Source organism: Megalobrama amblycephala, linkage group LG1 (genome assembly GCF_018812025.1).
Source record: "Megalobrama amblycephala isolate DHTTF-2021 linkage group LG1, ASM1881202v1, whole genome shotgun sequence".
In the NCBI taxonomy this organism is placed as follows: Eukaryota; Metazoa; Chordata; class Actinopteri; order Cypriniformes; family Xenocyprididae; genus Megalobrama; species Megalobrama amblycephala.
This window is the reverse complement of record NC_063044.1, coordinates 13,391,253-13,409,302: the sequence shown is the minus strand read 5'-3', so window position 1 is coordinate 13,409,302 and position 18,050 is coordinate 13,391,253. Positions and strand designations below refer to the sequence as shown.

General features: G+C 40.9%; 1 protein-coding gene and 1 long non-coding RNA gene across 2 annotated transcripts in view; one reads left to right on the top strand and one right to left on the bottom strand.

Annotated features, from left to right (window-relative positions):
- Window positions 1-16,751: 16,751 nt before the first annotated feature.
- Window positions 16,752-17,287, top strand: LOC125263550. The gene is made up of 3 exons (XR_007183842.1): window positions 16,752-16,810; window positions 17,023-17,123; window positions 17,221-17,287. It is a non-coding gene; the product is annotated as an uncharacterized LOC125263550 (long non-coding RNA).
- Window positions 17,288-17,732: 445 nt separating this feature from the next.
- The window catches only part of LOC125272074 (gastrula zinc finger protein XlCGF7.1-like), a 4,808-nt gene continuing 4,490 nt past the window's right edge, over window positions 17,733-18,050 (bottom strand). The window contains exon 3 of the mRNA XM_048197051.1: window positions 17,733-17,753. Coding sequence (XP_048053008.1) covers window positions 17,733-17,753 — 21 coding nt within the window. The remainder of the gene's footprint in view (window positions 17,754-18,050) is intronic.

Sequence of the window (18,050 nt, the reverse complement as noted above, 5' to 3'; positions counted from 1 at the left end):
GTTCCACTAAGACAGGTTACCCACCGCCATGGAGACAGCTGAACTTATGTTCAATCACGTGTTCAGGTACTTCGGAATACCAGAAGACATCGTCTCAGACAGAGGTCCTCAGTTCATCTCCCGAGTGTGGAAAGCCTTCGCTCCTAGGTGTGACCGTAAGCCTATCATCGGGATACCATCCACAGTCGAACGGAAAGAAAGATTCAGGAAATTGGCCGCTTCCTCCGTACCTTCTGCCACGACCACCAGGACTCTTGGAACCAGTATTTGGGTTGGGCCGAGTACGCACAAAATTCCCTGCGTCAACCGCTCAGTTACCAACCCCCACTGTTCCCGTGGACCGGGGAACCATCGGACGTCCCAGCTGTGGATTACTGGTTCCTTGAGAGCGAGAGGGTCTGGGACTCAGCACACCACCACCTGCAGAGAGCCCTCGCTGATAGGGTGGCAGGTGCGTGTGATCAGTATTCGGGTGAGGGAGTGCACTGTTATTGGACAGTGGTGGAGCCTGGCGTATCTGTGACAGATAGCCTATACTTCATTGTAAAAATGAAATACAGATTAAAATTAATTAACAATTAAAGTTACAAAAGTGATTCAGTCAAAAGCAGCGAGTGATTTATAGCCTACACTCAGGGGTTAAATTGGGCCGGGGCCGTCTGGGGCTGTGCCCCGGCACATAGGCTTGCCCAGAGCCATATAGAGAGAGAGTTGCGACAACTCCATTGACTCCAATGGAACGGTTTTTTACAGCAATGGTGGCTCGTGGAGCCTCTCAATAGTTCCCGGAAGTAGCAGCCGCGCCATAGAGTTACAGCAGAACAGACCGTTTATGATGTACTTTTAAAAGGTAAGCCATTTAAATTATAAGATTTTATATTATCAGTAGCCTACATCTGAATCAAATTAACTTGTGTATTAAAGCATGGTAGCTGATTTTACTCACTAAATAAATAGTTTCAGGGAATGTTATCAGTAGATTAAAACAGTTTATTCATAGATGTGTAATTGGAGAAAAAGGCTTCTAAACGGGATTAAATATAACTTTGGGGCTTGTGGTGGGTGAAAGTGGTAAAATGAGAATATCCTTATTCCTTATTAAATGTACAACCCAGGTGAAAAAATACTATAGTGTTTTTGAACCATACTATAGTAAATTGTAGTATACTGTATATATTATAGTATTTACAACACTTTGTTAATGAATGCTACAGCATACTGCAGTATAGTGAACTGATACTGTAATAAATACTGTAGTATACTGTAGTAAAAAAATAAAGTAAACTGTAGTGTATATTGTAGTATAATATACCCTAAAGTTGTAGAAAACTTAGAACAACTATAGTAATATAAACAAATTACTTTACCCAATATTGTACAATATTGTATTGTGGCCAATATTGCCAGCAGCCATATCACCCTGTAGCCCAAGACTGGTTGCCCACTGAAGCCAAGCAGGGCTGAGCCTGGTTAGTACCTGGATGGGAGAAAACTAGGTTGCTGCTGGAAGAGGTGTTAGTGAGGCCAGCAGGGGGTGCTCACCCTGTAGTCTGTGTGGGTCCTAATGCCCCAGTATAGTGATGGGGACACTATACTGTCAAAAAGCACCGTCCTTCGGATGAGACGTTAAACCGAGGTCCTGACTCTCTGTGGTCATTAAAATCCCAGGATGTCCTTCGAAAAGAGTAGGGGTGTAACCCCGACATCCTGGCCAAACTTGCCCATTGGCCTCTGTCCATCATGGCCTCCTAATCATCCCCATACAGTGATTGGCTTCATCACTCTGTCTCCTCTCCACCAATAAGCTGGTGTGTGGTGGGCGTTCTGGCGCAATATGGCTGCCGTCGCATCATCCAGGTGGATGCTGCACATTGGTGGTGGTTGAGGAGATTCCCCCTTCAACATGTAAAGCGCTTTGAGTGCCCAGAAAAGCGCTATATAAATGTAAGGAATTATTATTATTATTATTATTATTACTATTACCACAGCAACTATAGAATTACCACAGTAAATTAATTCAAGTACTTTACTATAGTATGGTTCAAAAACACTAAGAAGACACTATATTATTTACTATAAATTACTATAGTATTTTTTTTCACCTGGGAATAAAGAAAAAAAAATCCTTATTTTAGAATGTATTGTGATTCTGTTGACTGTCTGTCTATTATGTGTTAGCTCAGCTGATTTTTGGATTGATGGGGAGAGGGAAGTTTATAAGTGAGATAAAAAAAAAGAATGCTTTAAAGCAGCAAATATACTAAATACCAAATACTAAATACTAATCATACTAAATACCAAAACTGTGTTTAGTATATTATATACTACTACTGTATTTAATTTCTCCTCCCGTTTTGTCTCCTTTTATCTTGCTTTCAATACAAGCACGAAGGGGATTCAGATCCTGAATGATGTTGTACCCTCGCCACCAGTCTCTGCTCCTTGGATTTTACAAGCTTTTCCTTGTTCCTTATTTTTAATAAACCTTTAATAAACATAAAAGTTCCCAGTGTTGGTTTTTGTGAAAAAGGGCAGATACACCTGTATATGATTAACACACAACTTAGCACACAATCTTTAGTTCTATTTAGATTGCTCCTGCTGACTTGAACATAACTTTCTCCTTTCCGTGTCAGTGGGGAAACCATGCATTCATACTGCTTTCTCTGAACAACTGGATCATCCTCATGCAGCACTGCAAACCATAGTGGAGACTACAAGAACATGTAGGAAAGGACAGACAAAATGCTTGACATGCAGTTTATTAGAAATAAATCCATTACTATCCAGTACTAAATCAGTGCAAAAGTCAATGTGTGTGTATAATCATGTTTTGTTTTAGAATTGAATATATTGTGTATGAATGTATATAGTATTAAGTGAATGGGGTGCATAACAATTGTTAACATTAAGATTAATTAAATTTCACTTAATTATATTTTACATTTCACTTATTTGCAATGTTTTTTTTAAGGCAATCACCTGTCACCTGCAGGTCTTTTCATGTCCTTGTGAAACCATAGTGAACATGACGTGATTGCCCTTAACTAACAAACAAGTTTAAAAACATAAAAATACTTCAAAACAACAGCAACAAGGTCTTTAACCAAGGTAATGTTAGCCAGAAGTATGTTAACAAGGCAGGCAATGCTGGTTGACCACACTAATCCTCAAATATTAGCAGGTTTTTATCTTTTAAAAACAACATTGCTGTAACTACATACATATACTACATTCACATGTGTATTACATAAATTTTGTAAACCAATGCATTTATTGACTACAAATTACCAAAAATCACGGTTCTGTCTCTCAAACCCTATCTTTTTGAATTGCCTCCGAAGCACTCTGGAACTGCCTACGAATCACGTGGCGGTCAGCGTTTTGAACTTCTGTTGTCGCACTCTCTCTCTCTATGGCTCTGGGCTTACCAGGGCTCGACATACGCTTGTCCAGGAATGCGGGACAAGTGGATTTTTTGAAGTGAAAGAGAATTTTACTTGCCTGACCAGATAAATAGCTTGATTAAAATGTCAATAACAACCAAAATGCAAGAATGATTCATTTAGCTTAAGAGGCGATAGTGATAGTGGAGTAATGTAGCCTAATATATCGCTGGTGATGATAGCCTATTATGCTTTGAAGTGCAATAACCTATTGAGGAGAATTAAAAACAAATGAGCTCTGCTCACACAAAGAAACTCAGTTATCATGTTGCAATAAAAATTCAATATGTGGGGTTGTTACAACACAGAAGGGTCGGAGACAGGAATTCAACACAGGGTTGTTTATTGTTATCAGCTGAGCAAAACAGCAGTGCAGGTGAGTAAAACTTAAAGCAGTGATGATGAATGGAGTGTAGAATAGTGATACTGTCCTTTTGTGGTTGCATGGAGAACTTGGACGCTGATGGTTAACGGAGAACACTCACACACAGGGAATTCACACGAGGAGAACAGGAGATGCTGGAGACAGGTAAGTAGATCATTTGGAGTCCTTAAGGTAAGCATACAAGTATCTAGATGCAAACGAGACCAGACACTGGAGTGGTGTGTGTGAGTGTTCTTTATACTGGGATGAGGTGCAGGTGCCGGTGATCAGTACTCTGGTGACTGGGTACTGTGATTGGTTGACGGTGGAGCTGGCGTGTCTTGCAGTACCCCCCTCCCACGACCCCCTCCTGAGGTCGTCCTCTTCCACATGGGGCAGGTCTGTCGGGATGGTTGGCGTGGAATGTTTGAAGAAGATTGGGATCAGATGTCATTTCTGGGTCCTCAGGACCGTAGCCTTCCCAGTCCACCAGATATTCTAGTAGACCACCACGGCGCCGAGAGTCCAAGATCTCATGATTGTAGGCTGCACTGTCATCCAGGATGAATGGAAGGGGGGTTTGGCGGCTGCCACAGCTGTGGAAACAGAAACAGAGGGGTGGTGAGGTTTTAAAAGTGAGACATGGAAAGACATTTGGTGATGGTTAATGGGCCAATGAACCTGGGACTCAGCTTCTTGCAGGGCAGATGCAGTCTGATGTCCCGTGTTGACAGCTGTCATCCTGCGTCTGCGCAGGGCTCGCTGCAGCTGATGGTGTGCTGAGTTCCAGACCCTCTTGCTCTCTCGGAACCAGTAGTCGACTGCTGAGACGTTAGATGGTTCCCCGTCCCAGGGGAACAGTGGGGGTTGGTAACCGAGTACGCACTGGAATGGAGTGAGTCCAGTAGATGGTTGACGTAGGGAGTTCTGTGCGTACTCGGCCCAACCCAGGTACTGGTTCCAAGAGTCCTGGTGGCCATGACAGAAGGTACGGAGGAAGCGACCGATCTCCTGGATCTTCCTCTCCGTCTGCCCGTTTGACTGAGGATGGTAGCCTTCCTCTCCGTCTGCCCGTTCGACTGAGGATGGTAGCCGGAGGAGAGACTGACGGTCACACCTAGGAGGGATAGGAAGGCCATCCATACCCGAGAGATGAATTGGGGTCCTCTGTCTGAGATGATGTCTTCGGGAATACCATAGTATCGGAATACGTGATTAAACATGAGTTCAGCAGTTTCCATGGCGGTAGGTAGACCTCTCAGGGGAATCAGACGACATTCCTTGGAGAAACGGTCTACGACAACCAGGATGCAGGTGTGGCCATCGGATGCTTGTAGGTCTGTGATGAAGTCCACTCCCAGGTGTGACCAGGGTCGATCAGGAACGGGCAGAGGATTGAGCTTGCCGGCTGGAAGATGGTGAGGGCTCTTGGAGATTGCGCACTCCCTGCAGCTCCTGCACGTACCTTCTGACGTCCGTTGCCACGTTTGGCCAACCAGAAGTGCTCCTTCAGCAGCGAGAGGGTCTCATTGACGCCCGGGTGGCCAGTGCCTAAGTGACGTGTGGGCAGAAGTGGATAAGTAGCGTGCGTTGTGTTCTGGTGATGTATTGCAAGCCTGGTGGACAACCCGGCGGAGCGTTTGTGGAAGGCATTGGAGGAAGGGTAGTGTCTCTTCTGACCAGGAGATAGGGCTCACGAAGATAGACTCAGGGGAGAATAGTTTCTGGTTCTTCATTCTTTTCATCTGGGGCGTGGAGACGAGATAAGGCATCCGCCTTGACATTTTTGGAGCCAGGACGATAGGAGATGGAGAAATCAAAGTGGGAGAAGAATATAGCCCAGCGTGCTTGTCGGGGATTCAGTCTTTTAGCAGCTCGAGGGTATTCCAAGTTCTTATGATCAGTGAGGACCAGGAAGGGAATGTTTGGCTCCCTCCAGCCAATGCCTCCATTCCTCCAGAGCCAACTTAACCGCCAGGAGCTCGCGGGCACCGATGTCATAGTTGACCTCCGCTGGGTTGAGCTTGCAGGGAGAAGAAGGCGCATGGAATGGAGCCTACTTGGTGTCCCCTGCTGCTGAGATAAAACCGCTCCCACTCCTGTGGTGGAGGCGTCCACCTCTACTACGAAGGGCAGGTCTGGATTGGGGTGGACGAGGAGGGGAGCGGTGGTGAAGGCTTCTTTGAGGGCTTCAAAGGCGTTGGTGGCAGCTGGGGTCCAGGACAGAGACTTGGGCTGGTTCCGGAGCAGGTTGGTGAGTGGATGAACAATGGAACTGTAATTCTTGATGAAGCGGCGATAGAAGTTTGCGAAGCCAAGGAAGCGTTGGAGTTCTTTAATGGTAGATGGAGTGGGCCAAGACTTGATAGCTTCCACCTTCCCCTCGTCCATCCGGATGCCACTGTGATCGATGATGTATTCCAGGAAGTGTACAGAGGGTTGGTGGAATGAGCATTTTTTTGCCTTCAGGAAGAGATGGAACTGTCTCAGGCGTTGGAGGACCTCCGCAACGTGGTGGCGATGTTCGGCCAAGCTCCGGGAGTAGATCAAGATGTCATCTATGTAGACCAGAACAAATTTGTGGAGAAACTCCCGGAGCACCTCATGGATGAAATCCTGGAATACGGAGGAGGCGTTGGCCAGGCCATACAGGCATGACAAGGTATTCATAGTGGCCGGTGGGCGTGACGAAGGCGGTCTTCCACTCGTCCCCCTCGCGTATCCGGATGAGGTTATACGCACTGCGGAGGTCCAGCTTGGTGAACACAGTGGCACCACGGAGATGTTCCAGAGCTGCTGGGACGAGAGGAAGGGGATAACGGAACTTGACAGTGGTTTTATTTAGAGCACGGTAATCAATACAGGGCTGCGCAAGCCTCCGTCCTTTTTTGCCACAAAGAAGAAACTCGAAGCAGCAAGGGAAGTAGACGGGCAGATGTAACCTTGGTCTAGGGCCTCTTTGATGTATTCCTCCATGGCCTTCTCCTCCGGTATTGACAGGGGGTAGATCCTTCCCCTGGGCACTGGCTCACCCGGTAGCAGATCGATGGCACAGTCCCATGGCCGGTGTGGAGGCAGCTTGGAGGCTCTTTGTGGGCAGAAGACGTCACTGAAGGGGGCGTAACATGCTGGAATGTCCACGGAGCATTTCTCTAAAAGGCTTTCGATGGAGGTGGTACAAATGGAGATTTGGAAACAGGAAACTCAGAGAAACAGTTAGAGAAACAATTATCGCCCCACTTCAGGATCTCACCCGTTCTCCACGAGATGGTAGGGTTGTGCTGCTCCAACCACGGGCGCCCTAGAACCACGTCAGAGGTGGATTCCTCCAGAACCAGCAGGTGAATTTCTTCCAGATGTAGAATTCCAATCCATAGTTGAAGGGGGCCCACACAACAACTGACCTTTCTACGACTCAGGGGTTTGCCCGTGATTGAATGGATCTGGTAGATGGTTGGAGAGGGCGAGGTCTTGAGCTTGAGTTGTCAGCAGAGGGCGCCGGAGATGAAGTTTCCTGCTGACCCTGAATTGAGGAGCGCCACCACTGGAATAGATACATCAGCAGCAGTAAGGTTTACAACAGTAGTGAGTGGTTTCATCTTTTTAATGGAGGGAATGATGGCACTCACCATGGGACGAGGACGATGGATGGGGCATGCAGATATGACATTCCCAGGAGCACCACAATAGAGACAGAGATTCAGGGTCAGCCTTCTTTGACGTTCAGGAGATGAAAGTCTTGAATTTTCAACTTGTATGGGTTCGCTGGCTGGTTCTGGAGGGCTGACGGGTTCGGACCGATGGAGGAGGGTGTTGAATGGTGGCTGGCCCTGGTGCTTCTTCAATACACGACTGCATACGAGAGCTGACGCGGATGGACAGCTGGATGAGGCGCTCGACGGCCGATGGAATCCTCGTATGCAGCGAGATGCAACTGCACCCTGGGTTCCAGACCTTGCCAGGTAGGTGGTAATGAGCGCTTGCTCGTTCCATCCGCTAGACGCCGCTAGCGTTCTAAATTGCAAAGCATACTCATTGACAGACATATAACCTTGTTTTAAATTGTAAAGTTTCTCACCAATGGAAGAGTCAGAGACTGGTTTACCGAAGACTTCCCGGAAGTGGGTAACGAAGGAGTTATAGGACTGAACAACAGGACCTTTCTGAGACCAGAGGGAGTCTGCCCATTGCAGCGCTTTGCCTTGTAGTTGGGAAATGATGAACGCTATTTTTGAAGTGTCATTGGGATAGAGGTGCAGTTGCATCTCCAGGACCAGCGCACATTGCAGGAGGAAACCGCTGCAATCCTCCGCCGATCCTGAGTAGGGCGCTGGTTTGGCCATGGGACTGGCGTGACGGTCGGTGAAGGAGTGAAGACGGTGTTGCTGGAAGTGACTGCTGGTGCCGGTGAAGGTGGACGAGGAGTGAGTGCTCGGCGCAAAGCGTCCACCTGAATATCACCTTGATTGAAATTGACACTAATTTCATACAACAGTTCAATAAACAAGTAGTTAATATTAATCACTTACGTTTTAGGTCCAATATTGCCTGTTTTTTTTTTTGTTTTTGTTTTTTTTTTGGGGGGGGGGGGTGCCCTTTATAAAGGTTAATTATTATTATTATTATTATTATTAATTATGGAATTATTATTATTATTATTAATTAAGGAATTATTATTATTATTATGTAAGGAATATTAATAAAATACCCCCAGGGTAAATAACATAAATATGCAGACTTAAATATATCACTGCAGATAAAACACTGATGAGAATTTTGCTTGTTTCAGTATAAATTATATTTACAACACACACACAAAAAAAAAAAACTTTTTTCCCCCCAGGCAAACTAGTTTTTTACTCTGACAAGTAAATGACCATTTTAGTTGTCCAAGAGACAAGCACAAAACAAGGCTAAATGTCGAACTCTTTATTTTGTATTTATATTCTCTCCTTTAATGGTAGCATCACTCCTATATTTGATACTGACACTAAGGAGAAGGCACAGGCCTACAGAAAGATGTTTTGCACACTACCAGCATCTATAGAATGATTTTGATCAGCATTTTATTGTTCATAGCAGAGGGCCCTCTCAACTTGTTAAATTTTAGTTTGACAATTGATACGATTTTGTAGTCTTCTCAACACATGCACCCCTCGAAAGCCTGAAACCACAGAGCACCCACACATAACAAATCCCAATTTAACCCCTGCCTACACTTATACACAGTAGATCAGTGGTGGCATACTTTTCATGTGAGAGCAAAACCTGCAGGAATGAGTAAAATTATGCACAATACCTGCAACCACGCACCAAAATTCGTGCCCTGTAACACTATTCAGCTGGAGCAAATGAGACAAGTGAGTGAGAAGAGGCAGGTGTGTGTTAAACCAGTGAATCTCAACCTTTTTTGAGTAATGGACCCCCGTCATATTTGGAACCATCCTCAAGGACCCCAGAATAAAATTGGCTCATTGGTATCACTAATGTCTTTGTAATGACCAAATGCAATAAAGAATAATTTACTACTACGTTAGTTGACTTGTCCTATATTTAGTCATATAGTCAGTTATATAATACATATATTAACTTCTTCTTTTATGGGAACATGTCAAATGTCAAAATATACAAAAATGTTATTCAGATATTTTATAAGGACCCCCTGGCATTCTGTCAAGGACCACTAGGGGTCCATGGACCCCTGGTTGAGAAACACTGTGTTAAACTGTCAATTCGCCATCAGAGAGAAGGGAGAACAAGATTGCGCAGCTGGTCCTATCGGTGTACTGCAGGAAATGACTACTGAGATTGTTTCAGATATTTCAGAATCGATACATATCGAAATATCTATATTTTTGGCAACACTAGCATGCATATATATTACACAATCGGGCAGCTTTCCCTGCATGATAGGCCAGTACTTGGCAAAAAATAAAAAAAATTAAAAAACATTACCGGCTGCCAAGTGCGTCAGTCCCACCGGGAAAATGGCAGGTATGCCAAATTACTAATCCAGCCCTGACCTTCAGAATGAAAGCTCTCTAACCTATGAATAGAGGGTATGCATGTGACATCACTGACGGCCGTTATGACTGCGGTTATTCAATTCAATTCACATTTATTTGTATAGCGCTTTTCACGATACATATAATTTCAAAGCAGCTTTACAGAGAATGCATGTCAACATTACAATTTAAAGAATGCAGTTAGCAAATAATGTAATTTAGTTATGCCCACTGAGTGGCAAAAAGACTGAGTGGCAGCATTGGTTTTCAGCGTGAATGCACACAAAACACATCCAAAAAGAGAAAGAGCTTTGGGATTGACTGTACGAACAACTTTGACATTATATTTTTACAGACTGCTGAAAGCTACAGAAAAAAAGAAGCAATAGATCACTGCCATTTACATACCACTGCCACATGCCAACTGGACTCCAGGCAGAGAAACATTGATCATTTTGTGTCAAAATGTTGGCTTTTGAGGTAAAATCATACCCTACATATTGTATTGTTATATATTGTGTTGACAACTCATCAATTAAATATTTACAATCTTATATTATGCATAATTGGGTGTTTTTAAATAAACACTGATAAAAAACTATACAAGTGTTAGGGCTGGACGATATATATAACATTGATATAAGTGATCACCAATATTTGGACATACCTATTGTAGTTATATAAAACGTTCACAGGCGGATTTGCTTTATGTATTTCCCTGGCGTCGAAATCAGGCACATATAAATCTCAGGAAACTCGCGATTCTTGGCTGCATGTCAATATGGATTAGGTTTCTTTGACATGCTATAAGGAACACTTTCGGGCCCAACCTTTAGTGTAATTCGTTTGTTTTACTCGCGTTTTCGCAGTTTCCCCAATTAAATTCAGTCACGCAGCAGGTTCTTTTGCCACTCAGTCCAGCTGAGGGAGCGCGTTCCGGCGGGAAAGTGACGTAAATGCATAACCTCTATTGCAGCAGTCCGTTTGTCAGGATCTCATTCTTTTTGTATCTTTTTAAATATGTGAGACTGGCTTGTTGAGCATTTCTTACATATCTTACAATTAAACTGTTCCTACAAACCACTTCAAACTTTGTACTTTTCTAAATCTGTAGCATTACGTGTATCCTATAGCCTATAGGAAGGTGCCAAATATGTTTCAGTGCTTACTTTCTTTTCTTTTTAAATTAATGCTTGAACAACAATTACAAAATACAACAACAACAACAAAAAATGCCTGCGAACAAAGATACAAAAATATCAACCAAACAAGAAAGTATAGACCAACATAAAAACCAAAACTAAATAATAAACCAAATAAACAATAAAAGACTTTGCTATTTCACAAAATCGTATGTAAATGAACGGTTTTAACAGCTTTTTTGTTTGTAGGCTACTGTTCTTAAAAGTTTCAGTGGTTACATGACCCTTTCGTGGGGTGGATGACGTATGTTTAAGAACCAGGAAGACACTTACCGCTATTGTATCGGATACCACGTAATCTATCCAGATATCAACTCAACGAGATAGGCTATAACGATAGCCAGGTCTGTCTCTTCTGAATGTAAAGTTTTTGCGATTTCTGGGAATAAAACAGGTAATTATAACCATTTAAGTAACATTTGAAAGCCGTAGCCTACTTTTAACATAATTATCAGACTTTCAGTTTTGTTGAGCATTTATCAGCAATCAATAACAGATCATTGCCAGTCTTTTAGCAACTTTCAATTTAAACTTATAACAAACAACACACAAACCAGTGATATTAAATGCCACATTTCCATTCGTGGCTGCTCGATGTAAAACAACTACAGAAAAATACTTTCTATACATTTCTATGAATGAGCGCGCTGCTATCGACTGCATGTGCCGCAGGCATTGTACCTTACAACCTTTTCTTTTTCTCTTGTGATACGCATTTTCATGGTTAAATTTGTCTTGAATTTGTAATTTAAGTGAGGATCTTTCGATAAGTGAGGACCATCCCCGAAAACAGGCTAGCAATTCTTCGAGATCGGTCCGCCCATCTCCGAGTTTCAGTTTGAAAACATGCAAACTAGTTTATATTTTACAATCAGATAACGATGTAACTAAACATTTAAGAAGAGGGAGACCAAGTAAAAGTTAAAGAATTGGTTATTAAAAATTCCAGTTATTATTTGTCCCGGTCAACACATTCTGACTGGTTTGATCTTCATATGTTAGGGATTGCTCTGCTCTTTGAACTTGTACAAACAACAAAAGTGAAAGCACAGTTAGAGCAGTCCTGTGCTAGTCAAAATGTGTAACTTAAGTTTTTACATTTCTGTAACAAGTGGCTACACAAAGTGCAATATCATAAACAGTCTGTAAAACATACATTAATAATGTTCTTAAATCAAGAATATTTTTAACACCACTAAAAAAAAAAAAAAATACTCAGGTTTTCACAAGGACAGTTTGCTATTTTATGTTTATGAACATGTTTTGTTGGAATGTTTTACTAGTATGTATAAACATTTTGAAAATATATAAACATTTTATTAAAATGGTTTAATCACACAATTTTTTCATTGACAATATTAGCATTTTAATCAGAGTAAAATGTACAGAGATTAATGTATACGATGTGACAACATCTTGAGAGAATTTAAAGTCTTTCATCTAAACACAAAAACTATGTAAAAAACTTTGTAAAGATTACACTGTCTATTATCAATGTAAAGAAATAAGAAAATCAGAGCCTGAATTTCAAGTGTTTAACATCTTTTGACAGATTGTAATGAGTATTTAAAGATCCATGGCATTCCAGTTCCAAGTTACAGTTCCGGTTCAGGTTCCAGTTCCAGTTCCAGTAGGACCTAGAAAAACAGACCCCATAATAAAATGCATCATAGACGACAAAGCAGAGAGACTACGGAAATTATTAAAAGGCAGAGATATTAATGGTTTGTACTCTTCTGAAGTCTGGAATGATGATGTTACACCATTAACAGCAGCAGTTCTATGCAGAAATGAAGAAATCTGCTCTTATCTACTTGAAGAGTCAGGCTGATCCTAACAAACACTCAACAAATGGACAAACACCTCTACATTATGCTGCTTTCAACAAATGGAGTTCCACTGAGTATTGTGAAAAGATTACTTGAAGCAAAAGCTAACCCAAATGGACATGGATTACAATTTTTGACTCCATTGCAATATGCTGTTGATAATGACCGTGAAGATATTGTGAAAGCACTTATAGAGGCTGGAGCTTCACCTTTAATGAACTATGATGCAAATCAAGAGATTGATAAAAAAATGGAGAGAATGATTCTTCGACTATCTTCACAGGGTGAAGTGTCTGATAAAGTACATATATCTTTCTCTTTTTTTTGTGCTGTAAGAACGAAAAATTACACAGAAGTTGTCAAAATCTATGAGGAACATTTCTTTCAAGAGGATCCTTTTGTTCCTTTGATTTATTTTGAGAAATACTTTGCTGTCATTGGTCCTCGGTGCAGAGCAGTACCGTCAGAGTGCCATCAAGTGGTTGAAAGATACAAAGAGTGCAGACAGATACATTGAGGAACTCATCAAGCGCTTCCCAAGAATCCTTCAGGAACACTGGCCGATTGCACTGAACTGCTTAAAAATTGCTTTGTGTGTCAGTGAACGCATCTCTTCTCAGGTATTCAGTGAACTTGTGCCAATTTTAACAAAGAGTCTTCAGCACTTTGGAAATCCAAATGGTGAAACAGTCAATCTTTTGATACTCAAAATACTCAATGTCATGATGCAGAAGATGTCTGAGCAGAAACTGAGATTAAACCATTCTGTCTATGAGAAGTTATGCAAAAGTCTGTTACCTCTCACACGCCCTGATTATTCAAGTTTAATTGGAATGTGGACATATAGTTTCTTTGCCGACATAAATGACTTCAGTCCTGAACTTGTGGCATCGTGTGGATTGACTTCAGTCCCAGAGATGATACTTAACACTGCAGAGATAGAAGATGAAGCCATAAACAAAAAGCTACAAAATCTGAACATATCACTCAAACATCCATCAGGTGCGAGGGATAGTTTACATGAGGAGACGCCTGCTACTTCAAAGAGCAGGAAAAAGAAGAAAAAGAAGAAAAAAATCCAGCAAGAAGTGGGATCACAAGAAGGTGAGCTGCAGGATGAAGAGGAACTGTATCCAGACACTGTAGTGAAATCCATTGAGGAATCAAACTCAAGTGTGCAGCCATTTACACCGCCTGTTGAGAACCAAAATTTCTCAAAAAGGTGGGTTCAGACCAGCCGCCATTGGAGACCCAAGCTTGAGAAGCTAGCTAACATGGATATTAGCAATACCTATAGGCTGGGAAATGGTAGGCTTACTCTTGTACTCAGAGATGAATTTCAGATTGCTAAAGGAAGTGATGGAACAGAAGTTTTTCTTGGTTTGAGGGATGACGGCACAGAGGTGGCTGTGAAACGAATGATTAAGTCCAATTATCAGGTCCTCAAAAACGAGGAGGAATTTCTACGTCTTCCACAGCTTGATAGTCCCTCCATTGTGCGATATGTGGACTTTGCTGAAGATGACATTTTGGATATCTTGCTCTTCAGCTTTGTGAGTACACACTGGAGGAATATATCCAAGAGCATTTACCAGATAATAGCGCTGAGAGAAGTTTGGTTCTGAAGAAGCTGGTGAAGGAAGTTCTCTGCAGTTTACAGGTTTTACACCAACCGCAGACCAAAGTGCTTCCATCGGGACATCAAACCCAGAATGTTCTGATTGGTAGGAGCTAAACCATAGTAATTATAATGATCTATTTTTTTTCTCCCATTAATTTGAAACTTCTGTTTGTTATAGACATAAATGGAAAAGCTAGATTGGCTGATTTTGGCATAAGTCGTCGACTGAACTTAAGCCAAACAACTTTACGAACAAGCACTTGCTGGAACTAGATGCTGGAAGGCAAAGGAGAGCATAGATGAGGAGGTCAACACTGGGTACAAGAGGAGCTCCGACATTCAGGTGGTCTCTCCAGTCCTCATAAGACAACAATATTGTAATTATTATACTAAATTAATTAATTAAAAATATATTATTAGAAATTCAATTATTGACTTAAATACACAATTACAAATACAGTTCATTTAAATTGTATTTGATGAAAATTCTAAACTTGTAACAATGTAACCTGTTTGAAGGTTGCTGGGATGTTAGTGTACTACATTCTCTCTAGAGGACACCATCCATTTGGTAAAGGTCCATTTTGTGAAGTCAACATTCTACAAGGAAGATACTCACTGGAACATCTGGATGATGATGTAGCGAAGGATCTCGTCGAGTGCATGATCAATGAAGATCCAAACAACAGACCAACTGTGGAGCAGACCCTTGCACACCCCTTCTTCTGGACTGATGAAAGGTAGAATATTCCATTGATTTGGCAAAGACATTTATCAGTCTAAATAAGACAGAGAGGTTCAGAACTGCTTATAGTAGGGGAGAGCGGGGCTGGTTGGGTCAAGGGTTGGTTGGCACGCAGTTAAAACCCAGTACACTATAGGGCACTGCCACAAAAATCTAACATTAAAATGACTGCCCTCTTGACCAGACCACACCCATTTACTGAAATCATTCAACTGTCACTAACTATTGAGATGAGGACAACATTTTCTATTTTAGAGTCTCAAAACAAAAAAAAAGTTCTCCCCACTAAATATATTGTAGAACTGTGATAGATACAGAATATATAAAATGTAAGGATTTCAGTTTATAGAGATAGGAATCATCTATATTTTGACAGGAAATTTACAAGTTTCTGATGAGCTTATGCAATGTGGCTAACATCATGTCAGTAAAGAGGTGTGGATGGGGCTGGTTGACACACTGATTTAGGGGTTGGTTGGCACATAGCCATTTGGTTAAAAAAATTATTAATTTATGTATTTTACATGTTAAAACAATGAATATAATGTAATATAATATAATGAACTATCTTATGTATGAAATAATTTTCTTTTAGAAGTCAAAATGGTCAGAAAATATTTAAGAACAACGGAGAGAGGAAAGACTGTGTCAACCAGCCCCATCCACACCTCTTTAGTGACATGATGTTAGCCACATAGCATAGCTCATCAGAAACTTGTAAATTTCCTGTCAAAATATAGATGATTCCTATCTCTATAAACTGAAATCCTTGCATTTTATATATCATAGTTCTACAATATATTTAGTGGGGAGAACTTTTTTTGTTTTGAGACTGCATTATTTCTGTTACTCCTAATACTACACATGCACACACACACACCCCACACGTAGCCTACAAACTGCTGTTTAGTTCAAATAAATATACGATCTGGTTTGTTTTGAGTTTTATAGGAATAGCCGGCCTGGGGAAGTTTTGTCTTCAGTGCCACGCATACACACACACGTACAAACTGTTGTTTAGTTCAATTAAATACAATCTATGGAGAAAATGGGCTGAAATTCTGTTGAATGTTTTTCTGTTTTGAATTAAATTCTCAAGTTTTTTACATTTATCACCTCATTCTTTGTAACTATAGCATCTGTGCCAACCAACCCCATTGCATGCTGGGGGCTGGTTTGCACAAGTGCACAACATGAATTAATGATGAATTTTAAAGGAAATGGGAATCATTCGAGAACATTAAATATATCTGTTGATTAGTTGAGATCATAACCTTTCAGTTGATACTGGTTAGACTATTTTCACATATAGCATGACTGAGAAATATGACAGAGAGTGAAAGTGTGCCAACCAACCCCGCTCTCCCCTACTAAGCCAATTATGATTTTAAATGAAGAGGAAATTGCATCTACTGTAGATACTTTTTATCAGCTGAAGAGATTGTACTGTTTTTGAAATCCTGTCAGGAGAGTGGAGTATTTGAAAAAAATGGGGAACCAGAATGAAGCCGAGAGCTGTCGTAATGTTGATGAGGAGCTTCCTTCATGCTATTGAAAAATGCACTGAGGGGAAAAGCTTTTCTGAATGGAAAACTAAAGTGAGTCTAATTTCAGATCTGAAATATTCAAACATATTTGTATAAATATAAACATATTTTAATTATTTTAATATTTAAATTAAATGAAAATAGTAACGACTTAAAAAAACTAACGAATATAATGTCTTCAAGACCTTCCTTGTTACAAATCATTTGAATGTAGTTCATGGCCTGCTTTACTCTTGGTTTGAAAAATCATTTTCTTTTGTCAGTTGCCATCTGAGCTTGTCCAGAAACTGGATGGTAAGAAGAAAGGCTATCCTGAGAACACACTGGGATTGCTGCGTTTCATACGCAACCTACACGAGCATTAGTGAGTAACATGTAATGTGATGCACAGTATTTATTCAATACATTAGTAGTATTGTGTGTCAGACCATGCTTTTTTGGTGTCTTTTATCTCTACATAGTCCAGATGACGCAGAGAGCATCAACCTGATGGATTCATTCCCTGATCTCTTTGGGAGTGTGTTCAGGTGTTGCAAAAGAGAGAGGATGGAACTCCAGGGCGAGTCTGAAAAAGTTCTTCAGCTCAGTTCCACAGATTTGATTGTTGTTATTTTTGGTTACAGTATGTTCATTGATTTTGCATCATGAATGTATTTCATGAATGAGTTTAAATGTAGAGGACAAATGGAAGATGAGCTAAGATCAATTGTTTTTTTGGAAATGAGGCCCTGACAACTGAAAAACATTGACTGTTAAAGAGGCACAATATAAAAAAAGAGTCAGTAGTACATTTTAACACAGGGTAATTATCTTGTGGAAAATATGTAAATATCTGTTACAGATTAACCTCATTGCAATATATAAACAGCATAAAGATTCTGCATGTAAACCTAATAGCAGAAATATTTTTGTGAATAATGAGTTTATTAAATGTTAATAAAATTGTTCTAATGAAATTCTCTTGGCTCTCTCATTACATTATTAAAACCTGTGACTGTAACAAAAAGCCCAGGAAGCAGGAGGAGACAACAGATCTAAAGTGTTCCTACAAACCACCTCAAACTTTTTCAAATCAGACTAAAATATAACAGTAATCTGAATGTTGTTCTATTCAGTTTTTCATTTTCTTCATTTTGTCTTTGGTAACACTTTCTATAGTCCAGTTTCTGCATTCTACTGTAACTATAACATTGCAACTACATGTCAACTATCCAGTCAGAGAGATTTAGTAGACTGTCTGCTTATTATCTGCTTAACACTTTTTGATGCTCCCCGAACAAACACTACTGAC